The 18,053-nt window shown below is 50.6% G+C and overlaps 1 protein-coding gene across 3 annotated transcripts; it reads right to left on the reverse strand.

The window, feature by feature from the left end:
* Positions 1-339: 339 nt before the first annotated feature.
* Positions 340-17,543, reverse strand: ARHGDIA (Rho GDP dissociation inhibitor alpha). Of its 3 annotated transcripts, none has more exons than XM_005283060.4 (6): positions 17,331-17,543; positions 5,901-6,111; positions 5,296-5,379; positions 3,556-3,632; positions 3,308-3,371; positions 340-2,170 (listed from the first exon to the last, which is right to left on the reverse strand). In XM_005283060.4, the coding sequence occupies exons 2-6, from the start codon at positions 6,088-6,090 to the stop codon at positions 1,971-1,973; spliced, it is 615 nt and encodes a 204-aa protein (XP_005283117.1). In that variant the 5' UTR covers positions 6,091-6,111; positions 17,331-17,543; the 3' UTR covers positions 340-1,970. The 3 variants fall into 3 exon arrangements, with proteins under 3 accessions (XP_005283117.1, XP_065419868.1, XP_065419869.1); XM_065563796.1 differs by lacking the exon at positions 17,331-17,543 and adding an exon at positions 11,270-11,380; XM_065563797.1 differs by lacking the exon at positions 17,331-17,543 and adding an exon at positions 6,892-8,996.
* Positions 17,544-18,053: the final 510 nt, after the last annotated feature.

Genomic DNA, 18,053 nt, shown 5'->3' on the forward strand with positions numbered 1-18,053 from the left:
ATAAACACACCATTCTTCCCCAACACTGCTGCCTCTTAGTGGAGGCCACAGGAAAGGCAGGAGCTGATTGCAAGGGACAGGTCTTCTTTACATACAAACCTTTGCAATAGTAGTGAAGGGGACAGTGTTAAGGGAGAAGCTGCACAGTCCTAGGGAAGCACCTTCCCCGTCTTTGTTCCCACCACCTCCAAAGATCACTGAAGGGAAAGCCTTTCCCAGCACCTGCTGGTGTACAAGGAATTAGTGAACTTGGGGTCCTAGTCCTGTCCCCCTCTCACAGGCCACTTACCTTCTAGAGACCTAGAAGAAGAGTAAGAGGATTCAAAGGGACAGCGCATGGTCAGTTTGAAGATTTTATTTAACTGTCATAAAAGGGGAAGCAGATGATTCCAAATCTGTTAATCTGGGTCTAAGATTTACAGACAAAATGCACCAAATCAAATTAACAAAACTCTCTCTCTAAAGGGCAGGGGGAGAGGAAGAGTTGGGGCAGAAGATGTAGCTACAGGAAAACCACACACACTTGGTCCCAGTTTGGTACAACATCAGTGTTATCAAAGCAACCAGAGAAGATGGCTGCAGAGCTTGGAACATGCTTGTCCAGTAGCCGGAGGGCCCTCGAGAGTTCCTGCCCCCGCCTACCGTGCCAGTGTGGGTGTTAGGGATGCCAGGCTGCAGTGCTGTGAGGATGCAAGGGGAAGAGGGACTGCTAAGGAGACATGGAGTCTACTTGTCAAGGCAATAAATACTGACAGGCCAGGCACGAGATTTCAAAGGCAGAACTGATACATAAGGCATTAACTGCTCTTGAATATTTGTCCATTGCAAGCTCTTTGTTCTCACCAGGTTGTGAAAGCAGCTGCAGAACTGGACTGATTTATCACCCAGCCGAAAACCAAACCAAGAGACGGGGCAGGAGCTGCCCTGGCATTTCAGTGCTTTACAGCCAAAAATGGCTCCAATGATATAATTGGGAGGTGACAGCAGCACTCCTGACTCCCACGCCCACCGCAGGAAAGATGCTGGGGCGGGCACAGGAAGGCACCGGGCTGTTGAGAGATCTACACTAACAGGGCCAACACCTCCATAGCAGACAGTGGGAGAGTTCTGCCAGTGCAGCTTTCTCTGGACATCCCCAAGGATGGCTCGGTGTGGGCTGGGAGCAGCACAGGATGCCACAAGTCCTCCTCCTCTCAGGGCAGTAGGCTCAGGAGAATGGGCCAGCAGCGAAGTTAGTTGTGACTCATTTCTAAGAAACCAATTCAACAAGACTGACTGAGATGAGAGGGCAGCATGCTAACAAACCGATGGGGTGGGAGCTAACAAGGTCAGGGCCCCTTCCTAGAGAATGCATGTTACACACATTAAGGCATCATGGTTACAGGAAACAGCCACAAATGAAGCTGCCAGCCAGTGTTCGAGACACTGGCTGGAGGGGAGGGGCAGGCCACAGACATGATTTTAGCCTACAGAAGGGTTCAGCGGCTGCCTGGCATCACAATTCCTCAGCCACCCAAAATGAGGCACCACCCCATGAGCAGGAGCACTAGGAAAAGCCCCCTATGTGTGGGGAGCAGCTTGGAGATTCCCTCTCCTTCAGCACCTGCCTGTGGTTTATTCCAATGAAGAAAGGTCAGATGCAGCAACGGGAGAAGACCCTGATCAGGGCCCTGGGAGGGCAGGAAGCAATCCTACTTCTGTGTGTGGTGGAGAGGCCTAGGGGGCAGATGCCCCTGAGGCAGGCGGCTGGAGGTCAGATGCAGACAGCATGGTTTGGTCAGCTCCATTCAGTGATTCTCTGGGGGGGAGGGAGGGAAGGGGAGGGTAACTGAGCTGAGAGCTCTTCTTGTGGATTTAAGAAATGGGAGGGGAAGGTGAAGTTCCAATGTCAGCACTTTGATACAGGGTGGGATTTCTACTGTAGCCACTGCCTGGCTAACTCTCTCTCTGGGGACTGGCCTGTGGAGGGGCTACTCCTTCCACTCCTTCTTGATGGTCAGGTTCCACTCCCAGGACAGATGGTCAGTCTTATCATCATCTGTGAATTTGGATTTGATGTTGTAGCTGCCCCGGGCCAGCATACCCTTGGGGGCTTCCTCCATGGGGGTCAGGAACTCGTACTCCTCTGCTCGGGGCCCATAGCTCCCAACCATGTAGTCAGTCTTGTCAACTGGAAGGAGACGGGTGGGGTGGAAAAGAATGAGCCTTCACAGCTGGTGCTGAGGCTGAAGTTCATGAACAGATTCTAGCCCCTCCTGACTACCGGGCCATCTCCCCACAGAAGGCACATGGCTGGGTTCAGAGCTAGAGAATTCAGCCACTCCATGCAGGCTCTGAGCCTCTTCTACATGGGGACGGACACCCGCCCACCCAGTGCAGCAGGTCAAGCAACAGGAGGGGAAGAAGCCACTATTCATAAAGCACTAAGTTTTGCTTCATTCGAGGCCAATGGGCTCAAATGCAGCCGGAGCCATTGACATCATCCAGGCCCTTGCACTGCAGCAGAGCCTGAAGGAGGTTTCCCACCGCCAGTGCGGAGCCAAAGGTGCACATGAGCAGCGGTTCTCAACTGAGGGTCCCCAAACCCTTTCAGGGGGGCTGCGGAGCCCCACAGCTGAAACCCGGTGCCCTGAGCCCCAGCGCTGAAGCCAGGAATGGCACAGAGCTGAAGCTGGGAGCCACATTGGGAGCCCCCCAACCCGCACCCTGAGCTACTCCCCCTCACTTTGCACAGCCCCTAGTACCCAGTCTGCACACAACCCCTAGCTACCCTGTCCTGGCACCCTGAGCTATTCCCCTCACTTCGCACAGCCCCTAGCTACCCCGTCTGCACCCAGCCCCTAGCTAACCCCCTTCTACACCCTGAGCGGTTTTCAAATTGAGTCCCCCCCATTTGAGTTATATGTTTTGGTTGCGTCCCCAGACACCCCAGACAGGCTGGGTGGCCTCCTGAGTGAGTCAAGGGGTGAAGGTGGTGCTGCCTCCCTGGACCCTGCTGTGCGGAGCTGGCTCAAGCCCCGCCAGCCCTTGCCCTCACCCCCCAAATAGAAGTAAAACTATGCCTTGCCCAAGGGTCCCTCATTGGCCGAGACCCCCACACTCCATCCCAGACCCTGGCGTTTTTATAGCATGTTGAGGGGGGCCTCAGCAAGAAAGGTTGCGACCCCCCTGTTCTAAAGTAAGGAGTCTCCTCCCACCATGCCAGAGCCAGATGGAAAGTGGGGGTGGCACATACATCTCACTGCAGTGGGGCTGGCTGGGAGACCCACCCTTGCAAAGCAATGTCTGGAACAATGGAAGCACTTACTTTTCACTCCTTTCCTGAACGTGTGCTGAATGTACTTCAGCCCCGACACGATCTCCTTGTTCACCTGCAGAGATAAACAAGACTTCACAGCAGAGCAGCCACCGCCCTCCCCATATCTGGGGAAGGGCAGGGGCCTGTGTCTCAGTGCATCCCTTGGGATTGGTGACCTCCCTCTTTCAGGATGTCTGGTCGCTGTATGCCTGGAGTATACAGACAGGCTTGGGCCAGCGACTCTCACAAGTTCTTACCCGGAAGGAGATTTTTATCCGATACTCCACACCCTCCTTCAGCACAAACGACTGCTTCTTGTAGCTTTCCAGGTTACCTACAGAGAAGGGAGAAGTTTGCTCAGACTCCCTAGGGACTGTGCGGTGGGATGCATTTGGGGTGGGCCCTGTACCGGAGACTGGAGCTATTGGAATATAAACAAGTGCTAGGTTGCAGGCAGGGGAAGTGTCCCTTCCTTCATGTCAGGGTCCTCCCTGGCCCCAGCTCCTGCATTAACACCTTTGGTTTCCACAGAAGAGTGCAAAGCCCAACAGGGAAGAGCATCCCAGACGCTCTCCTCCCAGGAAGAGAAATGTGATTTACTCATGGGTGTCCCCATTTAGAGATCTCCCCACCTCACCCCCACCCACGCTGGAAGCTACCACCATTTCTAAGTTAGTCCATGCAAGCCCTACGGAACCCACCTAACCACACCAGAGGATATGGCTCAGTTTCAGAATGATTCGCTCTCTTAACAAGACTCAACACCAAGGTCCTCTTCCCAGAATCAGCAGGAAGAAATGTGACCCTCAAACGGAGAACCTGGAGACCTGGCTCGCGACCCCCAGTCCCATTATCAGGAAGCTACTGGTTATGCTGTAATTCCAGCCTCATGCCACCAGAGGAGGCTGGTGCAACATTCCCCATGGATTAGAACCCAGGGAAGGCTTTCATTCAACACAGCTTATTTTGGGGCAGTATTTTTAAGAGAGTTCTGGCAACAATAACTTGTTTGTGGAGCCCCTTCATTTAACGTGGGGCTCAGTCCTGCACCCCCCATGCCTGAGCAGAGTTTGGTGGGAGGAATGAGGAGTTATGGCAGGATTAGGGCCGTGGGTTTGCTAACTTTAGGAAAGCAGCTTTCAGAGCGGAGCCGTGTTAGTCTGTATCAGCAAAAACAACGGGGAGTCCTTGTGGCACCTCAGAGACTAACAAATGTATTTGGGCATAAGCTTTCGTGGGCTAGAACCCACTTCATCAGATGCATGAAGTGAAAAATACAGGAGCAGGTATAAATACATGAAAGGATGGGGGTTGCTTTACCAAGTGTGAGGTCAGTCTAACGAGATAAATCAATTAACAGCAGGATACCAAGGGAGGAAAAATAACTTTTGAAGTGGTAAGAGAGTGGCCCATTACAAACAGTTGACAAGAAGGTGAGAGTAACAGTAGAGAGAAATTAGTATTGTGGAAATTAAGTTTCGGTTTTGTGATGACCCAACCACTCCCAGTCTTTATTCAAGCCTAATCTGATGGTGTCCAGTTTGCAAATTAATTCCAGTTCTGCAGCTTCACGTTGGAATCTGTTTTTTGAAGTTTTTTTGTTGAAGAATTGCCACTTTTAGCCCGTGTTTGCCAAGTGGCTCCTGGGCTCCTCCAGCTGGTAGCATCTAAGTAGCGCCTGCAGGACTGAATGTGCACAACCAACAGGAGTCTGAAAGGCACTGCGCTAGGAGCCTTCACGCTGCAGTTCATGTACAGGATGCAGAGAGGCTGCAGTACTGACCACCAGGCTGGAAGCCCCAAACTCATCGGAGGAGCCTGACCCACTGCATGTTTGGAAATACACATTTCAGCAGGTCACTTCCACCTCTGGGATCCAGGTCAGAATGGACAGTGAACCTGGCCTGGCCCCCCACCAGAGCTCCGACTGTCTGCACCGAGCTAGCCTAGGTTTGTCTCCCTTGGAAGATACACCGCAGTACCCATCTCCTGCTTACCTGTCAGGTCCAGCTCCAGAGGACCAGGGGCGGTGGCACAGACCAGTGTCAGTTTGGTCACCACCACATTAGGAGTACTGGGATCTAAGACGAAGAAGAGGCTGTAAGACAAGTGCTAATGACATCCCCGCCCCAGGCCCCAACCCATCTACATCCTTTTCTCTCCTTTCACTCAGTTCCTGGAAACGTAAAGGAGCAGGTAAGAACTAGAAATAATGGGCCTGCCTATAGCAGAGATCCAGGGTTCCCCTTGTTTTATACCCAGGGAGGAAAGAGGTCTCAGAACCTTTCATTCAGAAGCAACATCCCAGAAGACATTGGCTCACAAGCTTTAGTCAAAGGACCAGTGGCTGACTTAAGCTAGCCAGGTAAAGACTGGCAGACCAGACAGCTAGCAGTGCCCTCATTGGAGGCTTACTCCCAATTGGTCATTTGCATCCTCGAGTTAAAGCTGGGCTTTCAGCAGCATGAGGAGAGATCTAGGAGGAGGGTGGGCAAGTTCTTCGTGTCTGCCTGAAGCAGTCAGAGGTGTAGAGAAGCGGTCTGGCTGTTACAGCTGTCTGCACAGATAGACCCACGCGCTCGGAGAGGACACCAGGACTCACCAGTAGCGACGCTGACAGGTCCCAGCAGCGCCTCCTTGTACTTCCGCAGGCTCTCATCATCCTTGTCCAGCTCCTGGATCTCTTGGATGCTTTTCTGGGCAGGCGGTTTGTAGTTGACCGAGTGTTCGTCCTCCTCATTCTCGGCCGCAATCTGGGCCAGCTGCTCTGCGGTCGGCTCCTGCTCTGCCATCTTTACACCCGTGAGTGACACCTAGGAGGGGAGAGCGGGAAATGGGATCAGTGGCCTGAGGCAGCTGCTTCCTGCACAAGAGACCATGCTGCTGAGAAGTCCTGCAGAGCTCCTCAATAGACACCTCATTCCTTCCTCAGCCAACGTAGGGCTCCCCAGAGAGTTGGCCAGGCACTCCAGCTTTCGGAGGGCTCAGTTCAATGCACGCTTGTTCCCAAACGCCTGTGGGCGGTTTGGCTAGCTGTCTCAGGGGGATGAATTGGGCAGGACATTCCCAGAACATCTAGTTCTCTGCAGCGTGTGGCCTCTTATGAGCGCCTGAGTCAGATTGGCAAGCAGGTGCAGAATCTCTGGTTAACCCATGGAGTCCCAACTGCACCAGGGGGTAGGGAGACTTCAATCTCTGCATTTTGTACGTTAAATTGCCAGGACAACAGATAGCCTTCCGAGAAGTGTGATTAGATAAACCTTCTGCCCACAGGAACAGCTGAGTGGAGAAACCCAAAGAGTAGATCTGGGCCTTTGTTACATTCTGCTTCTCTACAAGCACTCAAGTCTATCTAAGAAAAGATGTCTGCTCCATTGTTGGCCCAAGTCCCAGAGGCCTCAGCGATGATCAACAGGCCTGTAGCTCAAAATGCAACTGGATCAGTCTGTTCTAAAAGGGGCACCGGCTGTCCCCAAATTGCGGGGAAAGGCACCTGCCTTGGCATATCTCACACTCAGTCCTTTCCAAAGGTCTGAGCCAAGGCACGGCCAGTGAAAAGCAACAGCTATTGGATTAATAGCATTTGTACTAACTTGGCTCAATGGTGCAAGTCTCCAGCCACTTTCTGAACAGGCAGTAGGAAGTAGTGTGTGGAGTAGCCATCGTTAAGGGTGAAGCCCCATTCCCATTATAAAAGCCATTCTTAACTCCCACCCCACAATCCCCCTCTCAAGCTTCACAGGCCACATCATCCAAGGCGAGATTTTCCTCAGAAAAATGTCAGAAGAGTTTAAAGTTAATGGTGAAGACTTTGAAAACCCATGACTGTTTGAAGCTTCCCTGTAGTGGGCACCCCAACTGCAAACACTCCAGAAGTATCACCCTTTACAAACAAGCAGTGAAGGGATCCAGACATTTCCCCACCTTTTAGCCTGGTCTACACTTAAAAATTAGATCAGCCTAGCTACATTATTCAGGCTGCGAAAAATGCTGTTCCCTGTGCAATGTGGTTAAGATCAACCTAACCCTCAGTGTAGACTCAGGCTTGGTCTACACTACCCCCCTAATTCGAACTAAGGTACGCAACTTCAGCTACGTGAATAACGTAGCTGAAGTCGAAGTACCTTAGTTCGAACTTACCTTGGTCCACACTGGGCAGGCAGGCTCCCCCGTCGACTCCGCGGTACTCCTCTCGCCAAGCTGGAGTACCGCAGTCGACGGCAAGCACTTCCGGGTTCGACTTATCGCGTCTAGTCTGGACGCGATAAGTCGAACCCAGAACTTCGATTTCCAGCCGTCGAACTAGCTGGTAAGTGTAGCCAAGGCCTCAGCTAGGTCAACCTAGCCACCACCTCTTGGAGAGGCTGGTTAAATACATCAATGGAAAAACCCTTTCTGTTAATGTAGGAAGTGTCTATATTACAGGAAACTGCAGCACCATAGCTGTACTGCTGTGGTGCAGACATACCCCAAATCAGTGGTTCTCAAACTTTTGTACTGGTGACCCCGTTCCCACAGCAAGCCTCTGAGTGTGACCCCCCCCTTTATAAATTAAAAACACTTTTTAATATATTTAAACACCATTATAAACGCTGGATGCAAAGCGGGGCTTGGGGTGGAGGCTGACACCTCGTGACCCCCTGAGGGGTCCCGACCCCCAGTTTGAGTGCCCTAAATCCTTCATTACTCCCTATCATCCTACATGACTTGCCACTCATTCTTCATTTTGCCTCCTAAAACTTTGCATACATAGCTGCAGATGTCAAAACGGATAAGACAATTATAAAATCCTGTTCACTATTCAAGGGAGCCATTTCCCACATACTGCATCACATATACTACAAAAATACTCCATGCTCAATAAAGTTAAATACAAACTTATAAGGACTACATAGACTTACATAAACCTACAAAAAGAACAGGAGTACTTGTGGCACCTTAGAGACTAACAAATTTATTAGAGCATACTCATAAACCTACAATATCTCTACACAGATATCCAGTGGTTGGAGCTTGAAGCTAGACAAATACAGGTGAGAAACAGAACACAATTTAACAGTGAAGGAATTAGCCACTGGGAAAACTCAGCTAGAGATGAAGAGGATTCTTACTCATTCAATGTCTTAAAATCAATATTTTATTTTATTTTTTGAAAGATATGCTATAGCTCAAACAAGTTCTGGGTTTGATGCAGAAGTTACTGGGTGAGATTCTCTGGCCTGTGTCAGGCTAGATCATCATAATGGTCCCTTCAGAACTTAAAAATCTATGCACTTCCGAATCAATACATTTCATAACCAAAGATTAATTATTCCATTTCTACTCCCCCAATGGATCACCCCAAGGAAAGCTCCCAGAACTCAGACATGACACACCCTGCGATTATACATCAGTTAATTTCTTCTACTACACATCTGATACATGAGAGTGACAACAGTATCTATTGCATTCTAGAAAGAGACATGTCAAGGTCAAGGGTGAGTCAGGTGGAGAGTGGGGACCCAATCAGACCCATTCATTTCCAGACTCCTTTGGGAGGAGGTTTTGGTAAGGGAAGCGTGTGGGGGTGCTAGATGGACTCCAGTGAAACATTCAACCAGGATGTTAACTGCACTTATTTTATGCAAGTCTTGTTTGGGAATAAGACAGAGGGACCAGTTCTGCTCCATTTTGTGATGTTCTCCGCCACCTCCTGAATATCTCTGCTACATGAGAAACAGCCCTAGCCGGACCATCAAAATAGACAAGAGAATGTTCCAGCTGCCAGGGCTCTCGGGTCCACGTACGGCTGCTCACATGGCTGCAAATCAACCAAAGAGCCTAGAAACCCAAGCATGGCACAAGCACTGAATCTCCACCTGGGAACAGAGCTGTGCATTTCTGATGAGCTGCCCAAAGCTCCCAGGAACTAGCTTTTTGGGGTGGCAGTTTCAGTGTGTTCTCAAACAGCACACTGGGGTGCTCACTCAACACTTCCAGACTTGAAGTAGAGATTTTCTGCCTGCTCTGGTTAGCCACAGGATTGGAAACAAGTGGCTCTTGGGCGTGAACAAGAAAACTTTCCATGGCCAGTCTGCACTTAATATTCCACAATTGGCAGCATTGACCCAGCCTCTGAGCAGATGCTTCTGCTTCCACAGCACCATTGTAGAGGGCCTCTTCAGACTAGATGATCTACTGGTCCCTTCTGGCCTTAATCTATGAATTCAGTGGGAAGATATCTGATCTCTGGTATATCACATTTCCCCTGTTTCCCCTGTATTGAACCCAATAATAGGTTGGGCTAATGCACCTTTTAAAAAGGCATCCATCTAAGTCTGGATTTGAAGACCAGAGATGAAATCCACTACTTCCATTGGTTAACCTTCCAATAGTTAATCAACCTCATTGTTTAAAAACTGCCTTCTTTCTAATTTTAGTCTGTCTGGCTTCAGTTTCCAGCAATTGGTTCTGGTTCTGCCTTTCTCTGCTAGATTAAAGATTAAAGCTGGTATTTTCTTTCCATCAAGATATTTACACACCACATTTTTCTGGATTAGCTAAACAGATTGGTCTCACTAAGGCATTTTCTCCATAGCTCACATTGTTTGTGGCTCCTTTCTGCACCCTCTCCAGTTTTTCAACATCCTTTTAAAAAATGTTGACCCCAGAACCGTACACACTAGAATTAGTCTCAGAGGTAAAAACCACCTCCTCATTCTGACTCACTACTCCTGGTTTAGCAACCAAGGGTTACATTAGCTCTTTGCCGCAGCATCACACTGGGAGCTTGTCCACTCTGACTCCTAAATCCTTTTCAGAGTCCGTGCTTTCCAAGATACAGTAACCAATTTTATAGGTATGACCTACATTTTTGAATTCTAGATGTCTGACCTTTTACTTGGTGTATTGATGAATTTTCTTTGAATGGGTCCAGCTTATCAAGTGATCCAGATCAGTGGCTCTCAACCTTTCAGACGACTGTACTCCTTTCAGGAGTCTGATTTGTCTTACATACTCCCAAGTTTCCCCTTGCTTAAAAACTACTTGCTTACAAAAATCAGTCAAAAATACAGAAGTGTCATAACCCACTACTGAAAAATTGCTTTTTTTGATTTTTACCACAGAATTATAAATCAATTGGAACATAAATATTGTACTTGCACTTCAGTGTGTAGTACATAGAGCAGTATAAACAAGTCATTGTATGAAATTGTAGTTTGTGCTGACTTCGCTAGGGCTTTTTACGTAGCCTGTTGTAAAACTAGGCAACTATCTAGATGAGTTTAGTACCCCCTGGAAGACCTGTGCGTACCCCCCGTTGAGAACCACTGATCTAGATCACTCTGTAGGACTGCCCTTTCCCCAATTACCATTCCACCACAAGTTTTTATCAGCAATGATTTTATACTTACTTCCGGATCCTTTGTAAAAATATTGAAGAGCATCAGACCTAGAACTGATCCCTGCTGAGCTCCACTAGAAATACTCACTTAATGATTCCCCACTGACAACTACTTCATGATCTCTCCGTTAGCCAGTTAATTTGACATGTGCTTCACTCATGCTGTCTAGTTCTAACACTTTACAAGAGTCTATTACACCTACAAAGTTACCTTTATCAACCAACGTTTAGTGTCAACAACTAAATCAGGTTTGACAAGAGCTATTCACAAGAGACTAGGGAGAGGCAGAGAGTCTCCCAATAGCTGCCATTGAGACGCACTGTGGAACTGCAGGAGAGTCTCCTGTTTCTCCTGGGTGGATGATGCAGCCATTTGCTCCCAAACTCCAAATATTCCCCTCACACCAGAGGAAGGGAAGCCTCCACTGGGAGTTGTCATAATTAATCACTAATTAAACCCCAAGTCAGAGCAAAGGGAGCCTGGAGGAGGCCAAACTATCCAAAGGCAGAACATGAATCCAGACGTGACCTCCCCTGCAGACACTCGTTAAGGAGACCCACTTAGAGTGCCTCTCCAAGGCCACTACCTGCACTCTGGCCAGTGCTGGACACTGGAAAGTTGTCAGAATTTCAACGCAACACACAGCAGGCCAGCACAGTGCTAATGCAGTTCCTCCCAGTCCTGCACTCCACTCCGGAAGCTGGCTTGGCTCTGCATGGGTGTGTCCGCATGCTTTGGACATTACCGAAGAGCTGCTGCTGGTGGCAATCTTGCATTGGTCAGAGCAGGAAACCAGTTCGACAGGCCTCTGTCTGCACCCCACGCATGGAGCTGTGCCCCATTTGCTCACCCCCCAATAAAGCAGCTGGGGTATCTTGTGTTCTCCCCTCCTCTACCAGCACCTAGTCTCCATCAGCAGGGCTGGCTCCAGCTTTTTTGCTGCCCCAAGCAGTGAAAAAACAACAAACGATTGAGCTGCCGCCGAAGAGGAAGAGACGGAGCGAAGGACTCGCCGAAGACTAAAGCGGAGCGCTTGAGCTGCCGCCAAAGACCCGGACATACTGCCCCTTTCTATTGGCCGCCCCAGGCACCTGCTTCCTTTGCTGGTGCCTGGAGCCGGCCCTGTCCATCAGCCCCATCTTCCCAAGCATCCAGACTTCCCTCAAAACAGACATTTTGAATGAGCATCCTGCCTCAAGGGGGACAGAGGTGCTGTTCTGCTAATCATCACCGGCAATTGCCCTCATTATAGAATTAGACCCATTGACATGGATGGACGGGAACACCAGAGAGCCTGGATGAATACTTTAAGGACCATTGCAGTCCCCCATTAGCCACACAGGAACCAGCCCTTTCCCTGCCTCTCACACTGACAAGCTAGAGAATTTCTAAGGCCATGAAAAGCTGCTGCAGACAACAACTGGGAAAAGCAAACTCCAGCCCGCCCGTCACCTGGGAGGTCAGGGCTGTTACGCCCAGCAGCTCAGGACGGGCCTCATCTCTCCTCAGAAGAAATGGACAAGAGTAATGCTGCTGCATTTCCTTCAGCAAGGCCCCCAGGCAGAGCTAAGAACAGTAACATCATAAATCAGAGGGTCCAGTGGCACCTTTAAGCAAAGGACCCTCTGTTGCTTTTTACAGATTCAGACTAACACGGCTACCCCTCTGATACTTGACATCATAAATCAGAAGCCACACAGCTCTTGGAGGGGAGGCCTGTGTGACCCTTGTTTGGGTGGAGGGGCACAGAGGCACATTGCAAAGTACGGGAGGGGGGGAGAGGGCACTCCTCCTTACAGTGAAAAGCACATGCCTGAGGTCACAGTTCCTCAGTTGCTTCTTCAGGAAAGGCACCAAGCCAGAAAGGAAGGAGGCTTCCAGGCACACAAAGCTTTTTCCAAGGCCCTTGACCTCTTCCTTTGGGCTGCAGAGAGAAGCCATTTACCATAGTCCAGGGTTAGTAGGATAGTGGGGGCCTTAGGGTAACAGGCACTTTGCTGTTCATTTCCAGGTGCCCCCTGCTGGGTGAGATCGTTAGAAAAAAAAAAACCCACAAAATCAAGGAATCGATTGTAATTGAACTTTCCAGAGACACCCTATGGCCTGTGCTCACGAGTCCCGTACCATCAGGAGCACAGGCCTAACATGTTTAGCAGGCACAGGATCTCCTGCAGAAGCGGCAGCGCCCTCCCCCATCATCTTAATTCCTTCTTCTAAGGACTTTAGCTCCACTTGGCCAATAGGATGACTAATGTCCTGATGTGATAATTGATAGTGTGTGACAGATCACAGGTCAAACCTCAGGCATTTTAGGGAAACTCCCTTCTCCGGCACCTCCAGATCCTAGCTGCCTAGGAAATGCTCACTGTTAGAAGGTTCTGTCCTACAGCTGCTGTAATGGACCTAAAACATGAGCATTGCCTAACATGGACTGTCATTTTCTTCCTGGTCTTAGAATCCTTTCCATACTCCTGGTTGTTTTCATTGTCCTGAACACTGGATTCCCTCCCACCAGCCTAGCATCTCATCTCTGATCACCTTCCTTTGGACTCCCCCAAGTTGCAGTTTTCAACTGTAAGTTCAAACCAGACAGATATTTAACTACAGACAGATCACCATTTACCATGACGACAGGTTTCTGAGTGCTAGCCGTGTTAGTCTGTATCAGCAAAAAGAATGAGTATTTGTGGCAGCTTATGTCACCCTACAAGAGTCTACAGTACAGAAGAACCTCAAGCCAGTTTTGGCAGGATCTTCCAGGGTCTGTCACCAAACTTGATCTGTAATACAGCTAAAGAGCCTCCAGGCTCCTGAGAGATTCCGACTATCTAGAACAGGATAATACACCTCTACCTCGATATAATGTGACCCAATATAACACGAATTTGGATATAATGCGGTAAAGCAGTGCTCCGGGGGGGGGGGGGGGAGGGGCGCGCTGCGCACTCTGGTGGATCAAAGCAAGTTCAGTATAACACAGTTTCACCTATAACGTGGTAAGATTTTGGCTCCCGAGGATAGCGTTATATCGAGGTAGAGATGTACGTGCCTGTTGCTGGCTAAAGCCACTTCTGAGTGGGAAGAGAACTCCCAGACTCTACTGCTTCTAGAAAAGTCAGATTCGAGACTGTCTTGCTCCAAGCAATGATGCAGCTGCATAAGGCTCCAGTTGCACCTCATGCTATCCAGAACCTTGGAGATCACAAAAGATAAACCAATGCTTGTGAGAAATTGGAGCAGGCTGAATCACTTCCTAGCAGAGGGAACTCTTACTGTCTTTATCCCTGTATCCAAGAGCCCTGCTGTTCCAAAACTTACAAACTGTTAGTTCCTCCAGGGTTAAGCAGACAGGACATGAGCACTAGAAAGAGACCCAGGCTCCTAAGAAACAGCACCTGGCTACAGTTACAGCCTGATTAATGATGTGGCAACCAAGGAGCTAGCAGTATTGCAAGGGAGGACATCAGCCCCTGCTACCCAAGAAATCTGCTGGTGAGAAGATGTGCCCCAATTTCTGCCTTTTACATGAACAATCCCCAGAACAGAAACCTCTACAGAGCAACTAATGCTATACGCTCTACATTAGAAGTTCTGTGGCCCCATCCCTGGTCAAAGCCCTTAGACACTACTAGAATACAAAAAAGTAATAACTGAGTTTGACAGAAGGTCCCTTCAAGCAAGCTACAATTTTGGCTGGCCTGGAGGTAAGTGTGTTATGCTCAGTGAGGGAGACTGGGGGTCAGAGGGGAGTTTGGGCTCATCACCATGCTATCCCATGGTGGCAGCAGCATGGATGGGTGTGTCACCTGGAAAAGAGTAAATTAAGACTCACTAATCACACCAGCAGGTAGGTTGACAGGACATTTCACATAAATTGCTCCCATACCCACAAGAATTCAGAAGAAAGAGAAAGTTAGAGCCTGATCATCCCACAGGGAAAGCCCCTCTTATGCCCTGGCACAAAGTTACTGCAGAATTCCAACGGTCAGGATTCCCAGTTTATCTGGGGGCTTTAGGTCCACCCACTGCCCAGTCATCAGGAATAACGAAAGGATTCCACAAATGCCCTGCATCCCCTCAGGCACGCTGCAGTTTGGATCCAAGTGTCCACGAAGCTTCTGACTGCCAGAACTTGGACTGCACTACAGGGTTTGGATCACTCAATAAATTGCCTTACAGGTCTGTCTCATCTTACGCTGGGGTTACGTTCCGCAGTCAGCGCGTAAAGTGAAAATCGCGTATAGTCAAAATTACATTGAGTGTAACAAAACAAAACCAACCAACCAAACAAAACCAGGGTGCAGAGCAGCCGGAGCGGCGAACCAAAAAAAACAGGGTGCAAACTTTCAGTGCCACTTACTTGGCAGCTTGCGGCTGCCTCCCCCGGCCGCGCTGGCGAACCTCTAGGTGGGCGGGTGGCTGCACTCTGACTAGCGGGACTCCCTGCGCTGCAGACGTGCCCCAGGCAGCGGAGTGCGCACCCTGGCTAGCCGGGGGGAGAGAGAGAAGGGGGGCAGCCAGGGCTTCCTTCAGGCAAGGCGCTTGCCACTCAGCCCCTCCCACCGCGCTGCCTGCCGGGAGGGCTCCATGCCGCTCCTGGCTGCAGCGGAACTAAAAGTTGTTGGTTGGCAGGGAGGGAAGGACGCGGGCTGCTGGGCTTGCTGCAGACCTGGCACCGGCTGGGGCAGACAGAGCGCGCAGCCCGCTCCCAGCAGGGCGCAGCTGCTCCCCTCCTCCGCGCCGCCACCCCCTACAGTGGGGCACTGAAAGTCGTTGGCAAAACAAAAAAAACAGGCAGGTACAGTATTTAAATTGTTATTTTTCTCTCTTTTTTTTGATTCTGCTTATTTTGATGGCCCTATTGTTCCATAGGTGGTACAACTAGTACAGGGCTACAATAGCTGGGGTGCACTGCAAGAGCTTTGAGAAACATAGGAGTGAAACAGCAGAGCATTCTGGACTATAATTGAAGCTTAGGCCAGAATATAGGTGCCTCAGGTTGCTAGGTTGTGTGGGAGCCACAAGGCTGTATTAGTAGGGTGTACTACAGGTGAAGCTTGAGAAACATCAGCAGAACTGTGTAAGGAATGCTTACACAGCACTTCCTATACTATGCTGAGCTGTTGCCAGCACTACTGCAATTTCATATATTTAGTTTAAAAAAAGGGAAGCTGCCATTTTCAGAGCTGTTAGGAAAGAGTCTGGAAAACCACGGAAGTGTTCATCCTCTCCCTCCCCCTCAACCTTCTGATGCGGCTTTCACACACTGGAAGCAGGTACATCAGGTACCTTAACAACCAAACTGCATACATACTCTTCATGCATACCAGCTTTGAAATGCACTGTGTCTGGCATTACAGAAGAAATAGCAGGACTTTAACCATTCTAACAAGGCAGGAAGGTAACATAGGGAAACCACTTCCGGATTCCCCATCACCAAAACAATCCAAAAGCAAGCAGTGAAAATACCCCATTTGAGGGAGGCTAGGAGAGCACTTAGCTCGATGGGAAGTACAAGGATATGAACATTCACTGCACTTATTAAATGGTGCTCAGAAAAGCAGGTTGCCACTCAGATTCAATTCTGAGCCTAAGAGCAGCAGCACACAGCAGTAAAGAGCCATCATAAAGCTGTTTCCCATGCACAAATGCTCTGAGTCTAACACTCCAGCGGTCCAGAGACCTCCTCCCAAAGAAATCTAGCAACAAGTTTTAATTTGCTCCTCCCACACCATTGCACCAGTTTTTAAAAAACTCCACCATCAGGACTGTAAAGTGGGGGAAATTCATACTCCTGGGTACAGCCTCTCTCCAGTCCAGGTACTAAAGATAAGTTACAAAGGGAAAACACCAAGTTAGTGTCCTTTATGGTACATAAAAAGCCTGAACAAATTTCGGCAGTTCTTATATTAAGAATTCTGTTTGATATCCTGTCTCTGAACACTCTGGATGACTGCAGAACTACATGTGCCCTAAAAACAAGCCTGATTAACTGAGAAGGGAAATGATTAAAGGGTATTAAATTCACAGCTAAGAAACAGCTGGAAAACAAGATTAATCAGCAACCCGACTCCTTCAAGGAAGGTTTTTGGATGCCTCCACTTCATGTCTCAGCAAAACAGCCAAGACGACTTTATATTCCTGATATTTCAAGGCAGCCAACAAGCTTTTTTTGCGACAGCCAAAGTCCAGGCGCCCCTCCCTTGCCGCTCCTGTGAAGGAGCTCTAGCTAGGACTCCAACTAGGGCAGCTGCCAGAAACAAGGAAGCACCCGCTGTTCCCACACAGCAGCCCACAAATGCCATTGCCGGGGCCGTTCACTGCCCCGCGCTCCGAGCTGTCACCGGGATCCCGAACTAGCCGCTCTAGGGCCTGACACGGTGCCCGGGCCGCCCACGGGCCCCGCACCCCGCGGGCAGCAGGCCGAGCACGTGCCACCGCAGGCTCGTGACCAGGGCGCTAGGCGCGGCACCCGCGGTGCGGCCTGGCGGCGGAGGGGACCGTGCGCCCAGCCGGGAACGCGGAAGTGGCGGGGACCCAGGGGACTCCCGGCCCGTGCGTGACAAGGGCCCCCCCCTCCGACCGGAGACCGAGAAGCGCCGCAGCTCGGGCCCCGCCCGCGCACCCCAGCCCCGCCCTCACCCTACCCGGCCCGTTCGCCTCCTCGCGCTGCTGTGACAACGCCACCCGGATCCGCCCAGCCGTCTCCGCGCGCCCCCGCACTTCCGGGACACCACCGTCACTTCCCGTTTTAAGAGGACAGAGCCCAGTGCCTCACTTCCGAGCAGGCCTCGCCGCGCTGATTGGCCAGCGGAGAGCGTGAGGGGCGCGCGACCGACGGTACAAATGATAGAGTTCGGAGCCTGGCTAGAGCGTCTCCTGGGCTCCGTTACCCTTCCGCTTCTTAGCGGAAGCCCTAGGGCGGGCGGGGGCCGGAAGCACAGAACCCCCGGCGGGAAGCGAGCGGCTGGGCGACGCAGGCCGCTGGGCGGGAGTTTAGCTGGGGCCGGTCCTTGCCGCTGACCGCGCCCAGGGGCAGCCCCGTCCCGCGGCACTAAGGGGCCTGGAGCCTGTCCCTCGCCACAAGGGCGGAGTTAAGGCCAAGGGGCGTGGGGTTCCCTTAACTCTGCCCTCCCTGGTGTGCTGCGGACCCTGCTTCGCTTGCTCCGTTCTCTGCCGTCCTTCGGGCTCGTTTGCAGCTGCCGCCTTTCGCCTTCTAAAATTCCCCTTTCATGTTTTTGTGTTGACTTTCCCGTGCTGGTTTAGAAAGGGTCAGCGAGGGGGCATGGCTGAGAGGCAGCTCACCCTGCTCCCAACCTCCCCATTGCCCCGGGAGAGTTGAAGGGAAGTGGGTAGCTAAGGGCCTGTGA

Source organism: Chrysemys picta, chromosome 12 (assembly GCF_011386835.1).
Source record: "Chrysemys picta bellii isolate R12L10 chromosome 12, ASM1138683v2, whole genome shotgun sequence".
In the NCBI taxonomy this organism is placed as follows: Eukaryota; Metazoa; Chordata; order Testudines; family Emydidae; genus Chrysemys; species Chrysemys picta.